The 23,085-nt window shown below is 41.8% G+C and overlaps 1 protein-coding gene across 1 annotated transcript in view; it reads left to right on the forward strand.

The window, feature by feature from the left end:
• Positions 1-5,252: 5,252 nt before the first annotated feature.
• The window catches only part of ENPP1 (ectonucleotide pyrophosphatase/phosphodiesterase 1), a 149,839-nt gene continuing 132,006 nt past the window's right edge, over positions 5,253-23,085 (forward strand). The window contains exon 1 of the mRNA XM_056566561.1: positions 5,253-5,467. Coding sequence (XP_056422536.1) covers positions 5,324-5,467 — 144 coding nt within the window. The 5' untranslated portion in view covers positions 5,253-5,323. The remainder of the gene's footprint in view (positions 5,468-23,085) is intronic.

A 23,085-nucleotide genomic window follows, 5' to 3' on the forward strand; every position in this document is an offset into this window, starting at 1 on the left:
GTGACATAGAAGTAGATAAACCCCCTCAACTTCAGCAGCCCACAGGACTTCCAGCAAGTGAGGAGGTAGCAGTTTACTATACCGTTTAAGATATTTATTGGGTAGCCCGTCCACACCCGGCGTTTTTTTTGAGTTGGCAAAGATCCCAGAGCCTCCTCTGGGTCTGCGACAGAGCTGTGACCAGGATGAAGGAAACAAAGCAATCCAGAGCAGCGTCATCATATAACAATTTGAAAGAATGATAGTATCTTCTTGTACCAGAGTCCCAGCACTATCGCAGAGAGAGGAAATGGCCGTGCAGCCCTGCTGTGCCCAAATCTTAGGAGCCAATAAATGACCAGTGCTTTCCCCACTTTCAAAATATCGCTGTTGCTGAAACAAATGTTTATTGTCCGCCATTTGCAGTTGTTGCTGCCATTGCAATGACTCCTGTATCATTCGATTCTTTGACTTACATGTGTTTATGTCTAATAAACGCACCACGGACAAAAGCCTTCAGAGAATCCCACACTATGCCCAGCGAAGCCGAGCCATGATTAATCGTCAGGAAAGATTTGACATCTCCTACTAGGGTGTGGCTTATTGTGGGTACCTGAAGCCAGAATGGATTAAAGTGCCACAAGGACCCCCTAACTCTAGGACAAGAACTTAAGTTAAGATGTACATAAATAGGAGAATGATTTGATAAATGACGGGGGAGATATTCCACCTTTGTCACCCATGAGAAGATCAACTCACTACCCAACACTAAAACAATACATGACAGAGTACCATGGGAACTAGAGTAACAGGAATATTGCACACCCGTAGGGTTACGCCTCCTCCATAAATCAACCCACCCAGCATCCTCCAGAAACCTAGTCAGACCGGTAACAGAAGACCCCGTAGGGACCCCTCTACCAGAAAAATTATCTAACCAAGTATTCAGGTGATTATTGAAGTCCCCTACTAGAAGAAGGGGCACATCCGGAAGAGAAGAGACAAAGGACACCACCCTGCGCAACACATCACTGGAATATGGAGGAGGGATATATATTGCAGCCAATATATAAGGCACACAATGAAATTCGCCATGAAGGCACACAAAGCGACCATCAGGGTCAATCAAACTAGAGAAACACTTAAATAGAATATTTCTATGGATAAGGACACTTACTCCTCTAGCATGAGACAAATAATGCGCCTTGTTCGCCTTGTTCCTGTTGCTGCACCCGGCCATCTCGCACCCCACTGCTCCAGAAGAGGTAGAAACGTTGGGTCCTGAGTATTGTGGATGAGTATACCTTTGTTTTAACCCCTTAAGGACCAAGGACGTACCGGTACGTAAGGAAAGAACGTAAGGAGTCCTTTCCCTTCCTGTAACGCGGGGCCACGACGTGGCCCCGTGTCATAGCGGGTCGGGCCCGGCCTCTAACAACAGCCGGAACCCGTGGCTAATAGAGCGCGGCAGTGATCGCGGTGCCGCGCGCTATTAACCCTTTAGACGTGGCGTTCAAAGTTGAACGCTGCGTCTGAAGAGAAAGTGAAACCATGCCGGTTAGCTCAGGGAGCTGTTTGGGACCGCGGCAGCGAAATCGCGGCGTCCCGAACAGCTGTTAGACACGAGGAGGGTCTCCTACCTTGCCTCCTGGTGTCCGATCGCCGAATGACTGCTCAGTGCCTGAGATCCAGGCATGAGCAGTCAAGCGGCAGAATCATCGATCAGTGGTTTCTTATGAGAAACCAGTGATCAATGTAAAAGATCGGTGTGTGCAGTGTTATAGGTCCCTATGGGAGCTATAACACTGCAAAATAAAAGTGAAAAAAGAAAGATCATTTAACACCTCCCCTATTAAAAGTTGGAATCACCCCCCTTTTCCCATTAAAAAAAAAAAAACAGTGTAAATAAAAATAAACATATGTGGTATCGCCACGTGCGGAAATGTCCGAATTATAAAAATATATCGTTAATTTAACCGCACGGTCAAAAAAATTCCAAAGTACAAAATAGTGTATTTTTGGTCACTTTTTATACCATTAAAAAATGAATAAAATGTGATTAACAAGTTCGATCAATACAAAAAGGGTACCACTAAAAACTTCAGATCACGGCACATAAAATGAGCCTTCATACCGACCCATACGCAGTAAAATAAAAAAAAGTTATAGGGGTCAGAAGATGACAATTTTAAACGTATACATTTTCCTGCATGTAGTTATGATTTTTTTCAGAAGTACGACAAAATCAAACCGATATAAGTAGGGTATCATTTTAATCGTATGGACCTACAGAATAAAGAGAATGTGTCATTTTTAATGAAATATTTACTGCGTAGAAACAGAAGCCCCCAAAAGTTACAAAATGGTGTTTGGTTTTTTTTCTGTTTTGCCGTAGATTTTTGGGTAAAATGACTGATGTTATTACAAAAGTAGAATTGGTGGCGCAAATAATATGAGATCATCTGGGTTTTTAGGTGCAAAATTGAAATGGTTATGATTTTTTAAAGGTAAGGAGGAAAAAATGAAAGTGCAAAAACGGAAAACCCCTGGTCCTTAAGGGGTTAAATTGCTTGTTTGAAAAAAAAAAAGTAAACACAATAAAATCAATTGCTGCACTGTAAATAATCTTCTTTACTAACTATTGAGTGCTGAGGTATATTATAAGCTCTATTCCAAACTTTTTTCATTTAAAAATTTCAGAGGCCACTGTGCTCTAGGGAACTTTCACTGCAACATACTTTTTTGTACCCTTCAGATCTGTGCATTCACACAATCCTGTCTCAGAGCTCTACAGGCAGTTCCTTCGTGCTCATGGTTTGGTTTATGCATTGATCTGTATTGTCAGCAGTGAGACCTTATATATATATATATATATATATATATATATATATATATATATTGTAAAGATTTCTCCCTGGGGATAGCTCTGGTATCGTCCTTGACACTGCCACAGGACACATTTCCACTTCAATCAGCAGGCAAACAATAGTACTTTATGCAAGTCTCGCCCCTCGCCAGCTTTATTAGACAGGTTGCAGGATAAATAAAAACATAAAACAGGAGCAAACAAAACCCTAGACTGTCTAGTCACCAACTACACAATCCAGCATGCCCTGACTATCAATTGGTGGGCTTTTCCCAGCCAGTTAAGCATATGCCTCCCGCAACCTTCTACTCACTATTCACACACAGCGTTTGCATCCACTTGCTGTGTGTCTCGTCCACACTTCACTGTTGGGGCCACTCACAGCTCGGGCTGTGTGTTCTCACCAGGATGACTGCCTCCCCCACAGCCACCTTGCTGTCTTCTGGGGAGAGCACCAACTATTCTGTCTGACTTTCTTTCAAACAGACTTCCCCTGTCTGCTATCTTATTAATTAGGCCACAGGTGGAGGTTTCTCCAGGGTTAGCTAGGGAAATACACTCTTTTCTTGCCACAGTGTAACAATATATATATCCCATTCCCTCCCCTGACGAATTACTTCAATTGTCAGAGGAATTATGTAGCGCTATCACTCTGCAATGAGGGGGTTTGGAGCAGGATTTCTATTGACTCTGTTTAGGGACCTATGCACTATTTTCAGCAGACTCAAACACACGGACTCGTGTACTTTTGAAATAGTGCATAGGTCCCGAACTGAGTCACTAGAAATCAATGGCATTAGCTGCAATCGTTAACAGTATACAACAGCATCCCGGATTTTGGAAGGCTGAGGATACAACTAGGTTCACACTATGTTTTTCAACTACGGTTCCCGCATACGTTTTCTATCAAAAACCGTATGGGAAAAAAACGGATAGAACAGTATGGGAAAAAGTAAACAGTATGCGTTTTTAAACAGTATACTGTTTTTAAAAGTGCATACAGTTCCGCCAGTTTTTATAGAAAAAAAAAACCATACGTTTTTTAAAAATTTTGTCCATTTTTAATGGGAGGGGTCTTGGGTGGGGACTTTAGGATTCAAATGCGCATGTGCAAAGTAAAAGCGTATACGTTTTTCCTGTATGGAACCGTATACATGTGCGTTTCCCATTGACGTCCATGTTAAAAAAAATGGATGCGGTTGCAGTACGGTTTTTAAACCGGAGTCAAAACCGTGGTTGACCACGATTTTGTCTCCGGTTTAAAAACCGTACTGCAACCGCATACGTTTTTTTTAACATGAACGTCAATGGGAAACGGACATGTATACGGTTCCATACGGGAAAAACTTATACGTTTTTACTTTGCACATGCGCATTTGAATCCTAAAGTCCCCACCCAAGACCCCTCCCATTAAAAATTGACAACATTTTCAAAAACGTATGTTTTTTTTTTCTATAAAAACTGACGGAACTGTATGCACTTATAAAAACAGTATACTGTTTAAAAACGCATACGGTTTACTTTTTCCCATACTGTTCCATCCGTTTTTTCCCCATACGGTTTATGATAGAAAACGTATGCGGGAACCGTAGTTGAAAAACGTAGTGTGAACCCAGCCAGGACACAAATGTAGTGTAAACCTAGCCTTAGTTATCTTATATTCAAATATGTGCAGTGCACATATCATGCAGCTCTGTATGACCCTCTTTGAGCTCTGCTCTTCTGCTAAACTGAGGTCCAGTGCAGTCGTGCCTAGTGTGTGTGTCCAGAGTGTTGGAGACCTCAAACTCCAGTCCTGCAGCCACCATCAAGTCAAGTAAGCTAAAGTCACAGCTTTATGAGTCAAGTCAAGTCAGTCCCTGTCATCTGTCAAGTCAGCGGGGTCTGCATTCAATTGTCCAGTCCTTCTAAAAGTCCCTGCAACCCCTTAAGGTCTCTGCATCACTGGTCACCTCCTTGGGCCCTGGCTGAACTGTATAGACTTTACCAACTGTATACCCTCAGTAAATCTACCATTGGCGTCGGAGTCTTTATTGCCCCCGTGCCTAGCCCAGGATCCGGCGGTATACCTGGCTTGGTTATAGGCTAAACCACACTCTGGCATCATGAATACAAGAGGTTAATGCCATCTGCCCCTAGGGTAACAACATCTGCCCTGCACCACACACCACATAGTGATACATAAGACATAAGAACAATTTTATACGCCCAATCATTTATATTGAACGCAGTTACAGTATATGTACTACAAAAGACAAATAGTGTTTTCAAGGAAAAATGCTGTAAATGTATATACAGAAGAGGGATCTTTGTCTATTCAAGAAACATGACTGGTATGTGATGGAAGCATTTTTTTTTTCTTCCCATGTGTATAACATTAGCCAGGAAGCAGGCGGGGCAAGCCACTCCACTGGCTCAGCTGCAGGCAAAGTGAGTATAGCTGCTGCAACCGTATTATTGTGATCACTTAGTGTAGCATGGATAGTGAGGCGAAGAATGGAGGCACAGGCAGAGAGATGCAGGCTGAGCCAATGCTGAATTCCCTGGATATGGCAGAAGAAGTGAGAGCTGCTCAGACCAGAAGGAAGAAGAAGTCCAGCAGATGGAAAGTTCTCTCCCTGGTAAGAATATAGAGCTGATCCCCTTCTTTACTATCTATATTGAATTAGGGGAGAGGGTATTTACACATCTTAAAGAATAGGCCCAGTTAATCATTAGCTGCAGTCCGGCACTATTTATACTGGAGCTGGATTTCTGCACAACTTTCTTATTCTAGTCTTTCATACAAAGAGCGTAGAACCAGGAATGTGGGAACTGTTTAAAATATGTGAACAATGTAAGACCACGTGCATTATCTCATTCTCTCTCCATAATGATCCACGGGAGTCCAATGTAGGGACCAGATGTGTTTTTGATCAAACTTTTAAGTAAAACCGCTGATTTTTATCATAGCCTGTGCTTCTTTATTTCACTGCAGCTTTAGATGTTCGCCGTAAGGTTATATTCACACGTACCATATTCGCTGCAGGTTTGATACTGAGTAAATCAGTGTAACTAAATGAGTGAATGCAAAAGCTAATCTGCAGGTGATATGGTATGCGTCAATGTACCCTTAAAGGGGTACTCCGGTGGAAAAAAAAAAAAATTATTTTATTTTTTTTAAATCAACTGGTGCCAGAAAGTTAAACCGATTTGTAAATGACTTCTATTAAAAAATATTTGTCCTTCCAGTACCTATTAGCAGCTGTATGCTATAGAGCAAATTCTTAGCTTTTTGAATTTCTTTTTTGTCTTGTCCACAGTGCTCTCTGCTGCCACCTCTGTCTGTGTCAGGAACTGTCCAGAGCAGCATAGGTTTGCTATGGGGATTTTCTCCTGCTCTGGATAGTTCCTGATACAGGCATCCGGTGTCAGCAGAGAGTACTGTGGACAAGACAAAAAAGATATTCAAAAAGCAAAGAATTTCCTCTGTAGCATACAGCTGCTAATAAGTACTGGAATTAAGGGTGTGGTCACTAAGCCATTCATTACTTTTACTGTAAGAACAGTAAAAGTAATGAATGGCTTAGTGACCACACCCCCACAGGTAACTATCAGTGTAAAAACTGCAATTTTTGTAAATTTAATTTATGCAAAAAATCATTCAGAATAGGCCCAGTGTTTCATACTGTAAAAGAGCTCATCACGTGCAAAACAAAAAATGTAGTATACGTTATCTTCTGCCCGTGTGGGTACTATTACATAGGCAAAGCGATTAGACAATTATGTGCCAGAATTAGGGAACACTTTTACTCCCTTAGAATGAAAAAGGGAGCCCCAAGATTCATTTCACATGTAATAGACTCACACGGGGGAAGTCCAGAAAGCCTGAGATTTGCAGGTTTAGAAAAAGTCCTAGCCAGACCAGGCATATCGGCCGACAAAAATCTCCTGAGAAGGGAAACCCATTGGATTTTGTCGACCGATGCACTGGGGGTTTTAGGATTAAATGACAAGGTAGATGTATCTGTATGCTTCTAGTTAAATTCCTATAGGTCATCGAAGTGTTAATAATCATGTGTTTTTGTTCCCCTCCCCCTGTTTGTATCCTCACTTGGTGAAAGGAAGGTGATAGGTTAACATGATTACCCACCTGTATATAAGGTGAGCTGTTCGGGTTCAGAGGTAGGCCAGTTGAAGCACTATGTAGTGCGAAACAACGTTGTCATCTCTGTGGTACCCCCCCCCCCCCCCCCTGGCTTATGCCATCTTTTTGTCTTCTCCCTGGGCAACCCAGATTGTGAGTGTGCAATAAAGAACTTTGCTGAACTGAGGATTGGTGAGTTGCCGACTGCTTCATTCTTCTTCTACATGAATTGTTTGGATTTATCTATTCATCAGTCTGAGCACCACATACACCTCACTGCTATACCAGCTATTGTGCTATATAGTCCAGAGGATCAGAAGTAAGCTGTGTCGAATTGCTCTGTCTTTCTTGTGTAATTTACAAATCTGTTTAACTTTCTGGCATCAGTTCATTAAAAAAGAAAAAAAATCCATTGGAGTACCCTTTTAAGTCCTATTTATGCTGAATGCTTTTATTATTGCATATGCCATTCATTGACCAGCATGCAGCTTTTTTGCAGTTTTGAATAGTTTGTAGTCACTATTTTGGCACCACCAGAATGTGTGTTTTTATAATCACAATTCGCTATGGTTTTGTTCAGCATGACACAAAACCACTTGAGCACAGTGAGCTTCTCTGCTTATGTAATGTAGGAATTGGAGAAACTCGTGACCCTATTCTGCTTACTAAACCCCCATTAAAGGAGAACTGCAGCAAATTTTCTTTTATTTTGTCATTATACCTGGGCTGCCGCTTACAAAATAATAAATGTTAACTTATTCTTCCGCACATTTTACGTTGCCGCTGGAATCAATCTCCCGTCCTCTGGCCGCATTCTTCTTCCCGCTCTTGGTGCGTTGTCCCACCTCGACTGGTGACTGAGTTAGTGTCAGTGTTCTGTAACGGCCTCGGGCACCAGGAAGAAAGTGATTATCTGAGCGCAGTGTAACGTGTCGAGCACCAAAAGCAGGAAGGAGAACAGGCGCAGAAGACGAAGGAGTGTTCCCAACAGCACTGGAGGAGCTGCAGAATGTAAGCTAAATTTATTATTTATTATTCCCGAACTTTTCCTTTAACATCAACTGGAGTTATGCAAACTGCATTAAGCAGTCGGCTTGGCTATTCCTGACTTTCTCCACCTCCAGTGGATGCAAACCAGACCAAAAGGGGCTGGGGACCCTCAACTGTGAGACAGTGAGAGAGATGCTGATCCTAGAGGTGGGACTAGTATCTATCAGACATTTATGGCATATATTGTGCCTATGCCTTGTACCATGTCCCAGATAGGAAAACCTGTACAAGCATTACACAGTGCCAGTTCCAATTCTATGGATGGCCTATGTATCCACTATCCACTCTGGTCAATAGATTAGGGTACTGAAAAGGGGATACCACTCTAATTACCCAGAATTTTCTAATTGGGTATATGAAAATGTTTTTTTTTATTTTTTTATGGACAGCCCATTTTCTGTATATGGTAATTAATTTTTTTGTGTTTACTTTTGCCTTTTCTCAGTTTTCTCTTTTAAACATGTTAACTCCTTAACAACGCAGGATGTATATTTACGTCCTGCATTGGCTCCCGCAATATAATCGAATCGGGTCTGTCCCATCAACGGTCGGGACCCATGGCTAATACTGGACATAACATATTGCGGTGATGCCCGGTATTAACCCTTCAGATGCAGCGATCAAAGTGGACCGCCGCTTCTGAAGTGAAACCGAAAGCATCCCGGCAGCTCATTCGGGTTGTTCGGTTCCCCCCGTGGTGAAATCGCGGCATCTCAAATAGCTTGCAGGACACCAAGAGGATCCCTACCTGCCTCCTGCTTGTCCGATTGGCGAATAACTGCTCCGTGCTTGAGATCCAGGCAGGAGCAATCGAGCGGCTATAACACTGATCAGTGCCATGTTAATGCATGGCAGTGAACAGTGTAGGAAATCGGTGTGTGCAATGTTATAACCCCCTATGGGGCCTGTAACATTGCAAAAAAAAAAAGTGGGAAAAAAAGTGTTAATAAATGTAATTTAACACCTTCCCTAATAAAAGTCAGAATCACCCCCCTTTTCTCATAAAAAATAAATAAATGTAAATTAAAAATAAATATAAACATATGTGGTATCGCCGCGTGCGTAAATGTCCAAACTATAAAAATATATTGGTAATTAAACCACACAGTCAATGGTGTACACGTACAAAAAAATTCCAAAGTCGTAAAAAGGAATAAAGCAATCAAAAAGTCTGATCGAAACAAAAATGGTACCGATAAAAACTTCAGATCACGGCACCAAAAATGAGCCCTCATACATACCCATATGTGGAAAAATTAAGTTATAGGGGTCAAAATAGGACATTTTTAAACAAATAAATTTTCCAGCATGAAGTTATGATTTTTTTCTAGAAGTACAACAAAATCAAACCTATATATGTAGGGTATCATTTTAATTGTATGGACCTACAGAATAAAGATCAAGTGTCATTTTTACAAAAAAATACACTGTGTAGAAAAGGAAGCCCCCTAAAGTTACAATATGGGGTTTTTTCTTCAATTTTTGTCACACAGATTGGGGCACAGTTTCTCCTGTCAGGCAGAATACACAACAGTATAATGACTCACAGGGGACGTCTTATTTGTTGTCTTCCTTTTTTCTTTTCTTCATTTGGTCAAGATGGCATGTCTTCTTCCAGCTACATCTCCCTCTGCAGAGTCTGAGGCCCGGACATCATTGACTCCTCACTTGTCAGCAAATCCACATCCTCTGTATGAAGACAATCATTATAATACTGCCATACATCATGACCCCTAAAATACTACTAGATGCCGTTTCTTCTGATTGGCAGAATCTCACCCCTGTACTGTCCTCCCGAGACTCATCCTTCGCCTCATCCTCAGGGCTCCTCAACACTGGACATTCAGTCAGCAGAATGTATGCTTGTAGCTGTCATCACTGAAGCCATTGGCAGTAGGACCACACAGATGTGCACCATTTCTATAGCTGGTAATGCAGTCCAGTGGAATTCTGCCATCAGCATGGACGGCCACCCAAAAACTAAACCTTAATTCTTTGGGTGAACGTCCATTCCAACTGCGAAGTTCTGCTGTGGAGATTCAACAATGTGCACAGGCAGCAGAATCCCATTGAAAACAATTGGACTCTGCTGCAATGTGGATGGGCCTTAACCCCTTAAGGACTGAGCCCTTTTTCACCTTAAGGACTCGGCCATTTTTTGCAATTCTGACCACTGTCACTTTAAACATTAATAACTCTGGAATGCTTTTAGTTATCATTCTGATTCCGAGATTGTTTTTTCGTGACATATTCTACTTTAACTTAGTGGTAAAATTTTGTGGTAACTTGCATCCTTTCTTGGTGAAAAATCCCAAAATTTGATGAAAAATTTGAAAATTTTGCATTTTTCTAACTTTGAAGCTCTCTGCTTGTAAGGAAAATGGATATTCAAAATAATTTTTTTTTTATTCACATTTCCAATATGTCTACTTTATATTTGCATCATAAAATTGATGAGTTTTTACTTTTGGAAGACACCAGAGGGCTTCAAAGTACCGCAGCAATTTTCCAATTTTTCACAAAATTTTGAAACTCGCTTTTTTTCAGGGACCAGTTCAGGTTTGAAGTGGATTTGAAGGGTCTTCATATTAGAAATACCCCACAAATGACCCCATTATAAAAACTGCACCCCCCAAAGTATTCAAAATGACATTCAGTAAGCGTTTTAACCCTTTAGGTGTTTCACAGGAATAGCAGCAAAGTGAAGGAGAACATACACAATCTTCATTTTTTACACTCGCTTGTTCTTGTAGACCCAATTTTTTAATTTTTGCAAGGGGTAAAAAGGAGAAAATTTTTACTTGTATTTGAAACCCAATTTCTCTCGAGTAAGCACATACCTCATATTTCTATGTTAATTGTTCAGCGGGCGCAGTAGAGGGCTCAGAAGGGAAGGAGCGTCAAATGGTTTTTGGGGGGCATGTCACCTTTAGGAAGCCCCTATGGTGCCAGAACTGCAAAAAACCCCACATGGCATACCATTTTGGAAACTAGACCCCTCGGGGAACGTAACAAGGGGTAATGTGAACCTTAATACCCCACAGGTGATTCACGACTTTTGCATATGTAAAAAAAAAAAAAATATTTTTTACCTAAAATGCTTGGTTTCCCTAAAGTTTTACATTTTTAAAAAGGGTAATAGCAGAAAATACACCCCAAAATTTGAAGCCCAATTTCTCCCGATTCAGAAAACACCCCATATGGGGGTGAAAAGTGCTCTGCTGGCGCACTACAGGTCTCAGAAGAGAAGGAGTCACATTTGGCTTTTTTGAAGGAAATTTTGCTCTGGGGGCATGCCGCATTTAGGAAGCCCCTATGGTGCCAGGACAGCAAAAAAAAAACACATGGCATACCATTTTGGAAACTAGACCCCTCGGGGAACGTAACAAGGGGTAAAGTGAACCTTAATACCCTACAGGTGTTTCACGACTTTTGCATATGTAAAAAAAAATAAAAAAATGTACCTAAAATGCTTGGTTTCCCAAAAAATTTACATTTATACAAAGGGTTAAAGCAGAAAATACCCCCCAAAATTTGAAGCCCAATTTCTCCCGATTCAGAAAACACCCCATATGGGGGTGAAAAGTGCTCTGCTGGCGCACTACAGGTCTCAGAAGAGAAGGAGTCACATTTGGCTTTTTTGAAGGAAATTTTGCTCTGGGGGCATGCCGCATTTAGGAAGCCCCTATGGTGCCAGGACAGCAAAAAAAAACACATGGCATACCATTTTGGAAACTAGACCCCTCGGGGAACGTAACAAGGCGTTAAGTGAACCTTAATACCCCACAGGCGTTTCACGACTATTGCATATGTAAAAAAAATAAAAAAAATGTTACCTAAAATGCTTCTTTTCCCAAAAACTTTACATTTTTAAAAAGGGTAAAAGCAGAAAATACCCCCCAAAATTTGAAGCCCAATTTCTCCCGAGTACGGCGATACCCCATATGTGACCCTTAACTGTTGCCTTGAAATACGACAGGGCTCCAAAGTGAGAGCGCCATGCGCATTTGAGGCCTAAATTAGGGATTTGCATAGGGGTGGACATAGGGGTATTCTACGCCAGTGATTCCCAAACAGGGTGCCTCCAGCTATTGCAAAACTCCCAGCATGCCTGGACAGTCAACGGCTGTCCGACAATACTGGGAGTTGTTGTTTTGCAACAGCTGGAGGCTCCGTTTTGGAAACCATGGCGTACCAGATGTTTTTCATTTTTATTGGGGAGGGGAGGGGGGTTGTATAGGGGTATGTGTATATGTAGTGTTTTTTACTTTTTATCTTATTTTGTGGTAGTGTAGTGTAGTGTTTTTAGGGTACAGTCACACGGGCGGGGGGTTCACAGTAGTTTCTCGCTGGCAGTTTGAGCTGTTGCAGAAAATTTGCTGCAGCTCAAACTTGCAGCCCGATACCTACTGTAAGCCTCCGCCCATGTGAGTGTACCCTGTACATTCACATTGGGGGGGACCTCCAGCTGTTGCAAAACTAAAACTCCCAGCATGCGCTGACAGACTGTACATGCTGAGAGTTTTAGTTTTGCAACAGCTGTAGGCACACTGGTTATGTATCACGGAGTTTGTGACCTTACTCAGTGTTTCAAAACCAGTGTGCCTCCAGCTGTTGCAAAACTGCAACTCCCAGCATGTACGGTGCATGGTGTAAGGTGACTGCTGGGAGTTGTAGTTTGCAACTGCTGGAGGCACACCGGTCGTGAAACACTGAGTTAGGTAAAAAAAAAAAAACTCTAAGTTTCACAACCAGTGTGCCTTCAGCTGTTGCAAAACTACAACTCTCAGCAGTCACCGACAGCAAACGGGCATGCTGGGAGTTGTAGTTATGCAACCAGCAGATGCACCACTACAACTCCCAGCATGCACTTTAGCTGTTTGTGCAAGCTGGGAGTTGTAGTTATACAACAGCTGAAGGTACACTTTTCCATAGAAATAATGTGCCTCCAGCTGTTGCAAAACCATAAGTCCCAGCATGCCCATAAGGGAATGCTGGGAGTTGTGGTGGTCTGCCTCCTGCTGTTGCATAACTACAGCTCCCAGCATGCCCTTTTTGCATGCTGGGAGCTGTTGCTAAGCAACAGCAGGAGGCTGTAACTCACCTCCTGCTGCTGCTCCATCGCAGGCTATCCCTCGCCGCCGCCGTCGCTCCTGGGGCCCCGATCCCAACATGGACGCCGGGGATCGGGGTCCCCAGCACCCGGGGTCGTCTTCCCGCACCCGCTCACGCCCTCCGGAAGAGGGGCGGAGCGGGTGCGGGAGTGACGCCCGCAGCAGGCGCCCTGATTGGTCGGCCGGTAATCCGGCCGACGAATCAGGGCGATCGTGAGGTGGCATCAGTGCCACCTCACCCCTGCAGGCTCTGGCTGTTCGGGGCCGTCTCTGACGGCCCCGAACAGCCAGTAATTCCGGGTCACCGGGTCACTGGAGACCCGATTGACCCGGAATCGCCGCAGATCGCTGGACTGAATTGTCCAGCGATCTGCGGCGATCGCCGACATGGGGGGGCATAATGACCCCCCTGGGCGATATGCCGGGATGCCTGCTGAACGATTTCAGCAGGCATCCGGCTCCGGTCCCCAACCGGCTAGCGGTGGGGGCCGGAATTCCCACGGGCGTATGGATACGCCCTGCGTCCTTAAGAGGTTAAGTCCCCCAGACCCCTTAGGCTAAGTTTCCACTTGTTTTTTTTTCTGTCAGTTTTTGGAATACTGCCACTGCAGTTTTTGAGCCAAAGTCAGAAGTGGATCCATAAGGAAGGAGAAGTGTAAATCCTTCCTTTATATCCGAGTATATGCAAAAAAAGGAAACAGAAAAGAGGGCGCACTAATGTGCCATGATTCTGTATGTGTAATAAGTACACAGGTGAACAGAGACTGGTGTGGTCACCTGAAGGTGTTGTGTTACAGACACAACACCGTCGAAGGCTTGTATCCCAGATCCCTGGGAGGTAGTGGTGGAAGAGCTGCTGGGCACCTGTTCGTCTCGGGAAATGGTCCTGGATGTCTGGTATAAGGAGAAGGAAGGTGGAATCCCAGATCCACAAAAAAGCGGTGCTTGGTAGCGCTCGTTTCCAGCGAGAGGTGTGAAATTGTAATCCACGGACTCGGGTATAGCATGAAGAAAAGAGTCTTTATTCGCACATGTAGTAACAAAGGGATAACGCATTTCGAGGGGCGGAGACCCCCTCCTCGTCAGATCCAATCATGTGTTGGGATAGGTTCCCATCCCATTTATATAAAATAAAGCCCGCAAAAATACACTGGCGAATCAAATTGCACTGATCAATATACCTCATATTTAAATGCACATATCAACAATCAATCATATGTACAAGCATTAAAAGAATTCCCGATGAAAGAACAGGAGGGAAACAAAATTGAAAAAGGAAAAGAAAAAACTATAATAATAGTATGCTCACTCATGGATCCTAGTTTGAGGTTTCAGGTGGCTCCCTTATTTGGGTCGCCTATGATTGTAACGGAGCTCAGTGGTCCAGTACCATGATTCCTGGCGAGAATCATGGTACTGGACCACTGAGCTCCGTTACAATCATATAAATGGGACGGGAACCTATCCCAACACATGATTGGATCTGACGAAGAGGGGGTCTCTGCCCCTCGAAACGCGTTATTACTTTGTTACTACATGTGCGAATAAAGACATCTTGCCCCAGGGGTTAATATCATCTGGCCCCACCACCTACACCTCTCCACCCCATGGTCCCACCATACCCCGTGGGTCACCACAATTATTTTTCTTAAATTGTTCCATGGTGTTACAGTATAGCTTTTGGTTTGGGTGGTCATTAGGGTTGGGACATATCTTGGGCATATAAAAAAGGGGAACAGTGTGTCCAGAAGTAGAAAGAAGCACAGGGCTTATTTGTATGTTGCTGTATCATTATTAGTAAGGTCATTAGAATTTAAAGTTGTCTTTCTTTCTTATATTTAAAACCATTACAACTCCATTAAGCTTGTATTTAATCCAAGACAAATGAGGAAGGGTAGCCAATAACTGACTTAACCTCCAGCCACAAAGAATAAGACTGCAGTGTTACTTCTGTTTTTCTAAATTTAAGGAGCTTGACCTTGTGTTTTGCGGAAGCTGAATTTGCTTCTCTGTATTTATTTTTTAAAATAAAAATTGCAAGTACTATGTAAACTTCAGACATACCAAACATAGACTCGCAACCGTACTAAACAAAATATTAACAACTCTGAAGATGTTATATTCCCCTAAATATTTTTATATAGAAAATTGTAATAGTGGATGAGGGAATATAAACACTAGTATTGACCTGCCACCAATCCCTGCTGCTGAGAGATGCCTTTCTCTGGAATTGCCATCTCAGTAAGTTACATGCCGTAGAGGTGACCCACCTCAGCCATCGATTACTGAGCAGGCATTTCCTGTGTATTAAATTGCTAGTAGGAAGTGCTCAGCAGTGTAAATGGGCAGCAGGTGAGTATTAGTGTTTTGTTTTAATCCTCCCCATGAGCACTTTGAATATAATAATATTTATCTGCATAACCCATTTAGCATTGTTCATGGGCTGGTAATTTTTATACTGTATTTGTAGTTAGCACTGGTGCATGAGACCATGTTCACACATCGGAATTTCTGTGCCAAATTCTGTATTGGAATTTGGCACGGAAATTCCGTTGCAACCAAGTCTGCTGCGCTGTGAACATGGCAGAATTTCCCTGCCAGGTTTTTCCAGCATGGAAATTCTGTTTTCCAAGTCCGCAGAAAGAATGAACCTGTCAATTCTTTCTGCGGACACCGCAGGGAATGCATAGCAGTATAGGAGATGGCGCATTCCTGTGTGGTCCTAGTGCTGGCAGTTGCGGATTGTCCACACAGAGGTTTTCTATGCGGACATTCCGAAGTGTGAACATTGCCTTACAATACTGAATCCATGGTTTATACCCACTTAGGGAAACATCTGCATGATGGTAGGTTCTTCACATTATATATATGGGTTTCCTGTAGGTACTGCTGTGTCCTCATACACTTTTTTTTTAAAACAATTAAAGATTTGGGACCATCCTTAAGATGCTCGTACACCTTATACTAAAGCTTGCCGAACCTCTCACCCTTGGTAGATTTGGTTGGCTGTCTAAGGTGGTGATATATATATATATATATATATATATATATATATATATATACCCTTCACTCCCCCACTATCCCAGTGTTGGTCGCCTACAGCCTTGCACTTCTTGGTCTGTGTTGCTCAAGGACCTTCTTACTCAGCCGCTAAGGCCACTGATTGTTGCAGCAGAAAGGTTCTTAGGTGACACAGAGCAAGGGATCTCTGTGTGGGACTGACACGAAGATAGTGGGCACAGTGTGGCATCTATCTATTTAAGCACATATAGCACAATGCTGTATAGCTACTATAAACTGCAAAAACATCTTTACAATATTATTTATAGTATAGTATGAGTATCAGTGCCTATGGGTTTGATGATGGAATTGGCATTATTGTGCATTGTGATAGGGAGAAAGCTGTAATTCAGAGCTGTGTAGAAGGGGGATAGCCAACAGCATATCGAATACGTCAGCCTCCAAGTTCAGACCTTTCAACTAGTTGCAACTAACAAACCGTGAGTTCAGGGAAACTAAATCAAACTCTATGAAGATCGTATTCAAAAGTCATAATGATAGCTGTCATGATAATAGCCTGTTTGACAGTTTACAGGTAACAACAGATTTATTCTTTTACATTGTACAACAAATGCCAATAAAGACCGTTAATAGTCAGAGCAGTGACAACAGTAGTCAGATGTGTTATAGTTTCTATTTTCTGGATATTTGGAGCATGGTAATGGCGGAGTTTCATTTAAAGGGAAAAGGAAGACCATTCTATGTGGGGTTTTGTTTTCTTACAACAATAACATATATCGCACATTACTAGCACCTTGAGAGTGTATGAGTAGTTAGAATATTTTGGATCTATGAAACACTAGATCAACACTTTATTTTTATAATTCTAAAAAATATTATGTTGGTGTGTGGTTATTTTGGCAGCAGTTTTTATATAATTTCCACTTTCAGTCTAGACTATGATAAACATTCTAAAACAAGCAGTATTTATACGTCATAGAACCTTCCGGGTCTGTGTGGTCTTCGATCCATGAAAAGCTTGATATTTCCATTATGTATCATCTAATTTAGGAACGTACTACAGGAAAAGGACTCGTTTGTCACTAAATATCTCGAGGCTATATAAGTAATGAGACCTAAGTGCTGCTCTTCATTAAGCAGCCGCAGCTTTATTACAGATATAAGCATACAGTTGCTACACAATTTAACAATTAAGCAACTGTGACACTACCCCCCCCCCCCAGTGTTGTGTGTCCAGTCATTGCATTGCAGTGGGGATGCATCGCCAAAATGCTGCTGACTGAAACATTGAGCACACACACAACTGCCAGCTTTGACAGCAACAAGACTGCATATGTAGAAAATCTGCAGCACAGTCCCCGTATAGCAGATGAAGCAAATGCTAATGATACATGGCACATGTGACAACAGAAAATGGTCTTGTGATAGCTGTTCAAATTCCCGAGAAATGTAAAAGAACTCCAGTCTAATATTCAATTAAAAGCGTCAAGCTTTATTTACCAAACTTTATACTGATATCTCCACTCAAAATTGGGTCGGGGGGGGGGGGGCAGGGAATGAACTCATGCCTTTGGTACTTTTAATAATTTAAACAAATATCGGAAAAAAACTTTTGAGATGTCAAAAGTTTGAATGATCAGTGTCTTGGAGTAGAGACCCCGCAGATCGCTTGAACAGGCTGGGAGAAGTGCTCATTTACGCTCTACTCTCTCCTCGCTGAGCGTGTCTACCATGTTTTTATTACATGTGTGGTGGCCCAGTACAGGAGTTGCTGTCCTGTCAGGCAGCCTCCATTTAGTGTCCCCTGGGCCCCCCATGCATCAGCCCCCATGTACATACATTTATTATGTAGTATGCTGTATAATGTGTAAGGAAAGTGTTGTCACTTTAATACTGTTTACCATATGATTGTTACCCAGGAGGTATCAGTGATCAGGTGATTTAAGGGTGACCAATTGGACCCCCCAGAGCCTCCCCCATATAAGCCCTGGGTGGAGCTTCTGCACTCTCTTGCTTCCTGCTGAGGTCCAGTCAAGTCGTGCCTAAGTGTATGTCCAGAGTCATAGGAGGCCTCAAGTCCAGTCTGCATCCACAAGCTACAAACCGGCAAGTAAGCCACAGTCACAGTCTTGTCAGTCAAGTCAAAGTCGTCTGTCTAGTCAAAATGGCCTGAACTAAATTGTCCACATCTACTACAAGTCCCAGCAAGCCCTTAAGGTCTCTGAAGTCACTGGTCACCTCCGTGGGCCACTCTAATATGTATAGACTTTTCCACCTGTCTAACCTCCGTAAAGCTACCATTGTCTGTAACTTGGCATCAGTCATTATTACCCTGTGCCTAGCCCAGGATCCAGCGGTATACCATCATGGTGGTATTGAGGATAAATCACGCCCTGGTATCACGAATACAAGGGGTTAATGCCATCTGCCCCTAGGGTAATTCCATCTGCCCTTTGCATAACACCATCCACTATACATGTAAATAACATTATTTTTTTGGTTCAATGAGTGTGAAACATGGATGTTGGGTAAATTAAGCATGCAGATTATAAAGGTTAACAAAACTGGAGTGCGTTCCCCCCTTTACATTTTCCAACATCAAAATACAGAAGTCTTATAAGAACACTAAAAACAATCCTCACTAACAGAGTACAGTACCATTCCTCCTGCTATTATGACTGCTCTAGGTCTGATCACTTTCTCACAAGTCACTGAATTGGATAAATATCATAGATATCCAAAATTTCTGAGAAGTCATAGGTCAAAAAACATAAAAAATGGGACCAATGATTAAAATAAAGATCACTTTACTTCCTAACCTAATAACCATTTAATTACCATTATGGGAGTTTAGCTGGGTGACTATGACACAGTTCAAATGCAGGGTTTTCCTGTTCTTTATTGTCCGAAACAAAACAAACAGTCTTTAAAGGGAATCAGTCACCTGGAAAAGGCATGTTAAACCACTGCCATTATTACATTCACGCCATAAAGGGATAAAGCTGTGAAATCATTCTGCGTGTATTTAGTCTGCTGTAAATCACACTTTTATGTAACCTGTTTGTGTAAGAATCAGAAAGATAAATTATAAAATATTATATAAATTTAAAACTGAAAATTGAACAGTCGATCCTATCTGTGTGGTTCGCTTAGCTTTGTCTACTATTGATTCATTCATTATTCCATATTCTATACCATGCAATACTATCCTGATTTTGGCTGGTTTCAGACACGTTTCACCTAAATCCTGAGATAATCCATATTGTGTAGATACCAAGCCTTAAACCTGCCAGAACCTGCAGATGTCATGTTCATGTAGTACTTTATGTCTTATTCATATGCTCCAGTTAAAATCAATGAGAATTAATGAACAGAATGAAGTGTAGCAGGCTTACTAGGAGACTGATAAGGTGGGAAATTTGCGTGCCATTCTGGAAATCAAAGGGTGTCCCAGCAGTCTGACTGAAACAAATTACTATGAAAAAAAAGTGTGACGGAAGACTTTTAGCAGATTATCTTTAACTGTAGGGTATCTTCCTGGGGCACCAAAAGGTTTTTTTTTTGTATTTATTAATTTTTTTACAGAAAGAAGGGAGCTTAAAGGGGCATTTTGGGATTTTTTTTATTTGACTATGCTACAGGGGCTGTAAAGTTAGTGTAGTTCATAATCTAGTGTCTGTACCTTTTGTGGGATGGTTGTCTTCAAATTTTTCTGTGATTTTTGCTCCAATGTTTATATTTAACGGCATACAAAATGAGTTGCAGTGCAGCCCGAGACATTACATCAGTAGTTAGGTGTTCAGTGGGAGTCTGTCCTGCTTCAGTGGGTGGAGTGACTGCTGGGTGGGAGGGAGATCAGTCTGCAAAAAGGGTAGTTTTGCAAGAGCTGGAGGCACCCTGGTCAGAAAATACTGGTCTATTGCATGGAAAGGATCACAGATGGGTTTCAATGGGTGGGGTGGCCGATGTGTGGGCGGTATAAAAGTGACCTCACACTTACAAGGAATTATGGGACTTGTAGTTTAGGGGAACGAACTCTAACAAGAATTAGGTCACAAAAAGATAGCCTCTATGAGGGACATTTATCAATGTTTGCTTATGTATTCTTTTTTTTTTTTAGTAATTTGTTCCTTACTTTTTTTTTTGCTTATGTGTGACTTATTTATCAACTGCTTTCAGCCTGTTGATAATTTTCTTTCACGTAAGCAATTTTTCCTTTTTTACTTTGGTAGTAGCTTTTTCTGCTCCATGTTTGAGCTGGAGTAAATTTAGTCAATTTTTAACCCTGTTGCGACTTTTTTTTGCGCAGTTGCGACTGTCGCAGTTAATAAATACCTGACTACCCGTAGTCCATTTTAAAATTATTACTACATAGTAAATTTTAGGAAAACTTGCTTTTCTCGCTTTCCAGTCAAAATGTCGCACGAAAAATCGTGTAGTCGCAGTTGCGACAATTTTGCGACAATTATAGTAAAGAAAACCTGACTAAACCCGTTGATAAATGTCCATAAATATCGCTATGGTAATCCCACAACACAGCCATTAAGCCCCAAGAAAAGCGCGTATCCTTCCTAAGCATTCCATTACTGTCTGGCAGACACATAATAAAATCACCTTTTGGTGGATAACCCCTTTTTAACACACAGCTTTTTGTAGCAGATTTTCATTCAAGGCAAAAGTCAATCCAGCAGGAAGGAGAAGTAGAAGTGTGATACCACGGGTGGTGTAGGGGAAATATCTCATCACTTTTGTGATACACCAAGGTACAATTCATATACACGGTCCAAGGTTAGACTGCTTCTCCTGGGCCAGACACAGGGAGTAATTGAACACACCAATGTCAGGTTACGGATAACTGTCTTTATGGAGCTGGGGGCAGATGGTATTACACTGACAGTTGGTATCAGGTGAGAGGATGCAGCATAACCCCTTGGGAGCCCTGTTGCCTTGCTGGGACTTGTGGTGCTTTCACCAAATGGATTGATACTGACTTGTAAGACGGGTAGATGAATCCTGGTAGGTAGGGTTCTGTCAAGGTATTGTAGCCTTCTCCTCTGCATAATGACCAGATTAAGTAGATTTGATCTTCGCCTTCCCTTGAGGCTTCTCCACACACAATACCTTAACCATACTGTAGCTCAGGCTGGTCTAGACTGGACTCGACTGGGGGCAACTCCTCCCCCCACTTCACTATGTGGGAAAGAATTTAGAGGTTCCCATTAGCAGGCAGGGTCACATGGGGTCTACACAGCTCCTCTCTCAAGGGTACAGTAACATATTTAACATACAGCTGACAACAATAAAATATAAAAATGTATAAATTTTTCAAGAGAATGCAAAACATAATTTAATATAATCAAGTCTGAAGCCACAAGACAGCCATTGGTGCTGGGGCACCTCATAAGTTCTTCTTTTTTATTTATATTCTATTTCCCATTTCTTTTTGATAATTTTCTGGCTTTGGCTCAAAAAGCTGCATAAAAACCTGCTACAAAAAGCCGTGCGTGAAGAGGTCAGGGCGCCTTTGAATATAAAAATAAGCAATTCTGACCTTCCCAAATTCCATCCTCTATGACTATCTGACACCGCCCCTGGGTTCCTGCTGCTCATGCTTACTGGTGATGCCTTATCATGCAGGAAATACCCACTCAGCCAGTCCCTTGCTGCATTAGTGGCCCAACTCCGTGATTAGCTGAGCGGGCATAACAACAAAGCAATAAACAGTGGGGACCTTAACACCATTGGACAGTTCTTAAAATGGACAGAGGTGTCAGCAGAGAGCGCTGTGCTCATGATGTCAGCAGAGAGCTCTGTGTTCCAAAAAGAAAATAATTTCCTCTATAATATTCATTAGCTAATAAGTACTGGAAGGATTAATATTTTTTTAATAGGAGTGATTTACAAATCTGTTTTAACTTTCTAGCACCAGTTGATTAAAAAAAAAAATTCCAGCAGAGTACCCCTTTAAGCCTTATTTAAATATTTAATCACTGAAAATCCCTATTAGAGAAATTGTTTTGGGACTCAACACGATCATATTGCCTTATACATTAATATTGTTGTATTATACTTGATTAATATGTGTATATTTAGATAATACATTTTGAATAGCAACATTCTGACATGCAGACATTTCCTGACATTCTAGCTCTTGGGTAGCCAAGGATTTCTTTAGTTCTCTGTGTGCACCTCAGTGTATGATGAAAGCCTTGGGTCCTTTTATCCAGTTAATCTGAGTAGAAGTTAAATACACTGAGATGAGAAACGCTCTTTCTAGCTCATCCATTGAATTCCTTCACTGCGATTATTTTGTTTACTTTGAGAAAAAAATTGTTACAAATCAGATAAACATAGTTACTGAAGGAAAAGGAAGAATATGTGGGTTTGTGGCTAAAGATTGAAAATAGCTCAATGGTTTGGGAAGGGAGATTGACTAAAGCTTTTCTAAGGCCAAACTTTTACAGCACAGAATGTAGTGCAGCAAGGAAATACACTACATTGAGCAATGCCAAGCTGAAAAGAACTGTTGTAATGGAATGGTTCTGAAAGGGGATCGTCATTTGCATAACAGATCTGACACTTATGATATTCTTCATCAGCAGACTAGGGCAAAAATAGTCATTTACGGAGCATTTACACAATGGAACACTCGGACATGCATCATCCCCATTAATGGCAACGCATATCTGAGCGTAATCCGCCAGAAGAATGAACCTGTACCTTCTTTTGAGTCTAGAATTAGAAATTCAGAAGTGTACGTGGTGTAGCAGAATCCTTTCGCAAATAATAGGAGACTGCTGCACCAGAATTTCAAAGCGGAATTACTCAGCTTGGAATTTCTGTAGTGTGAATGCACCCTTGAATCTTTAAACAATCTTCTCCTGTGCTTTATTACTGGCCTCCTCTTTACTGTGAGGATTGGTGGCTG

The sequence above is a fragment of the Hyla sarda genome, chromosome 3 (assembly GCF_029499605.1).
Source record: "Hyla sarda isolate aHylSar1 chromosome 3, aHylSar1.hap1, whole genome shotgun sequence".
NCBI classification, from domain to species: Eukaryota; Metazoa; Chordata; class Amphibia; order Anura; family Hylidae; genus Hyla; species Hyla sarda.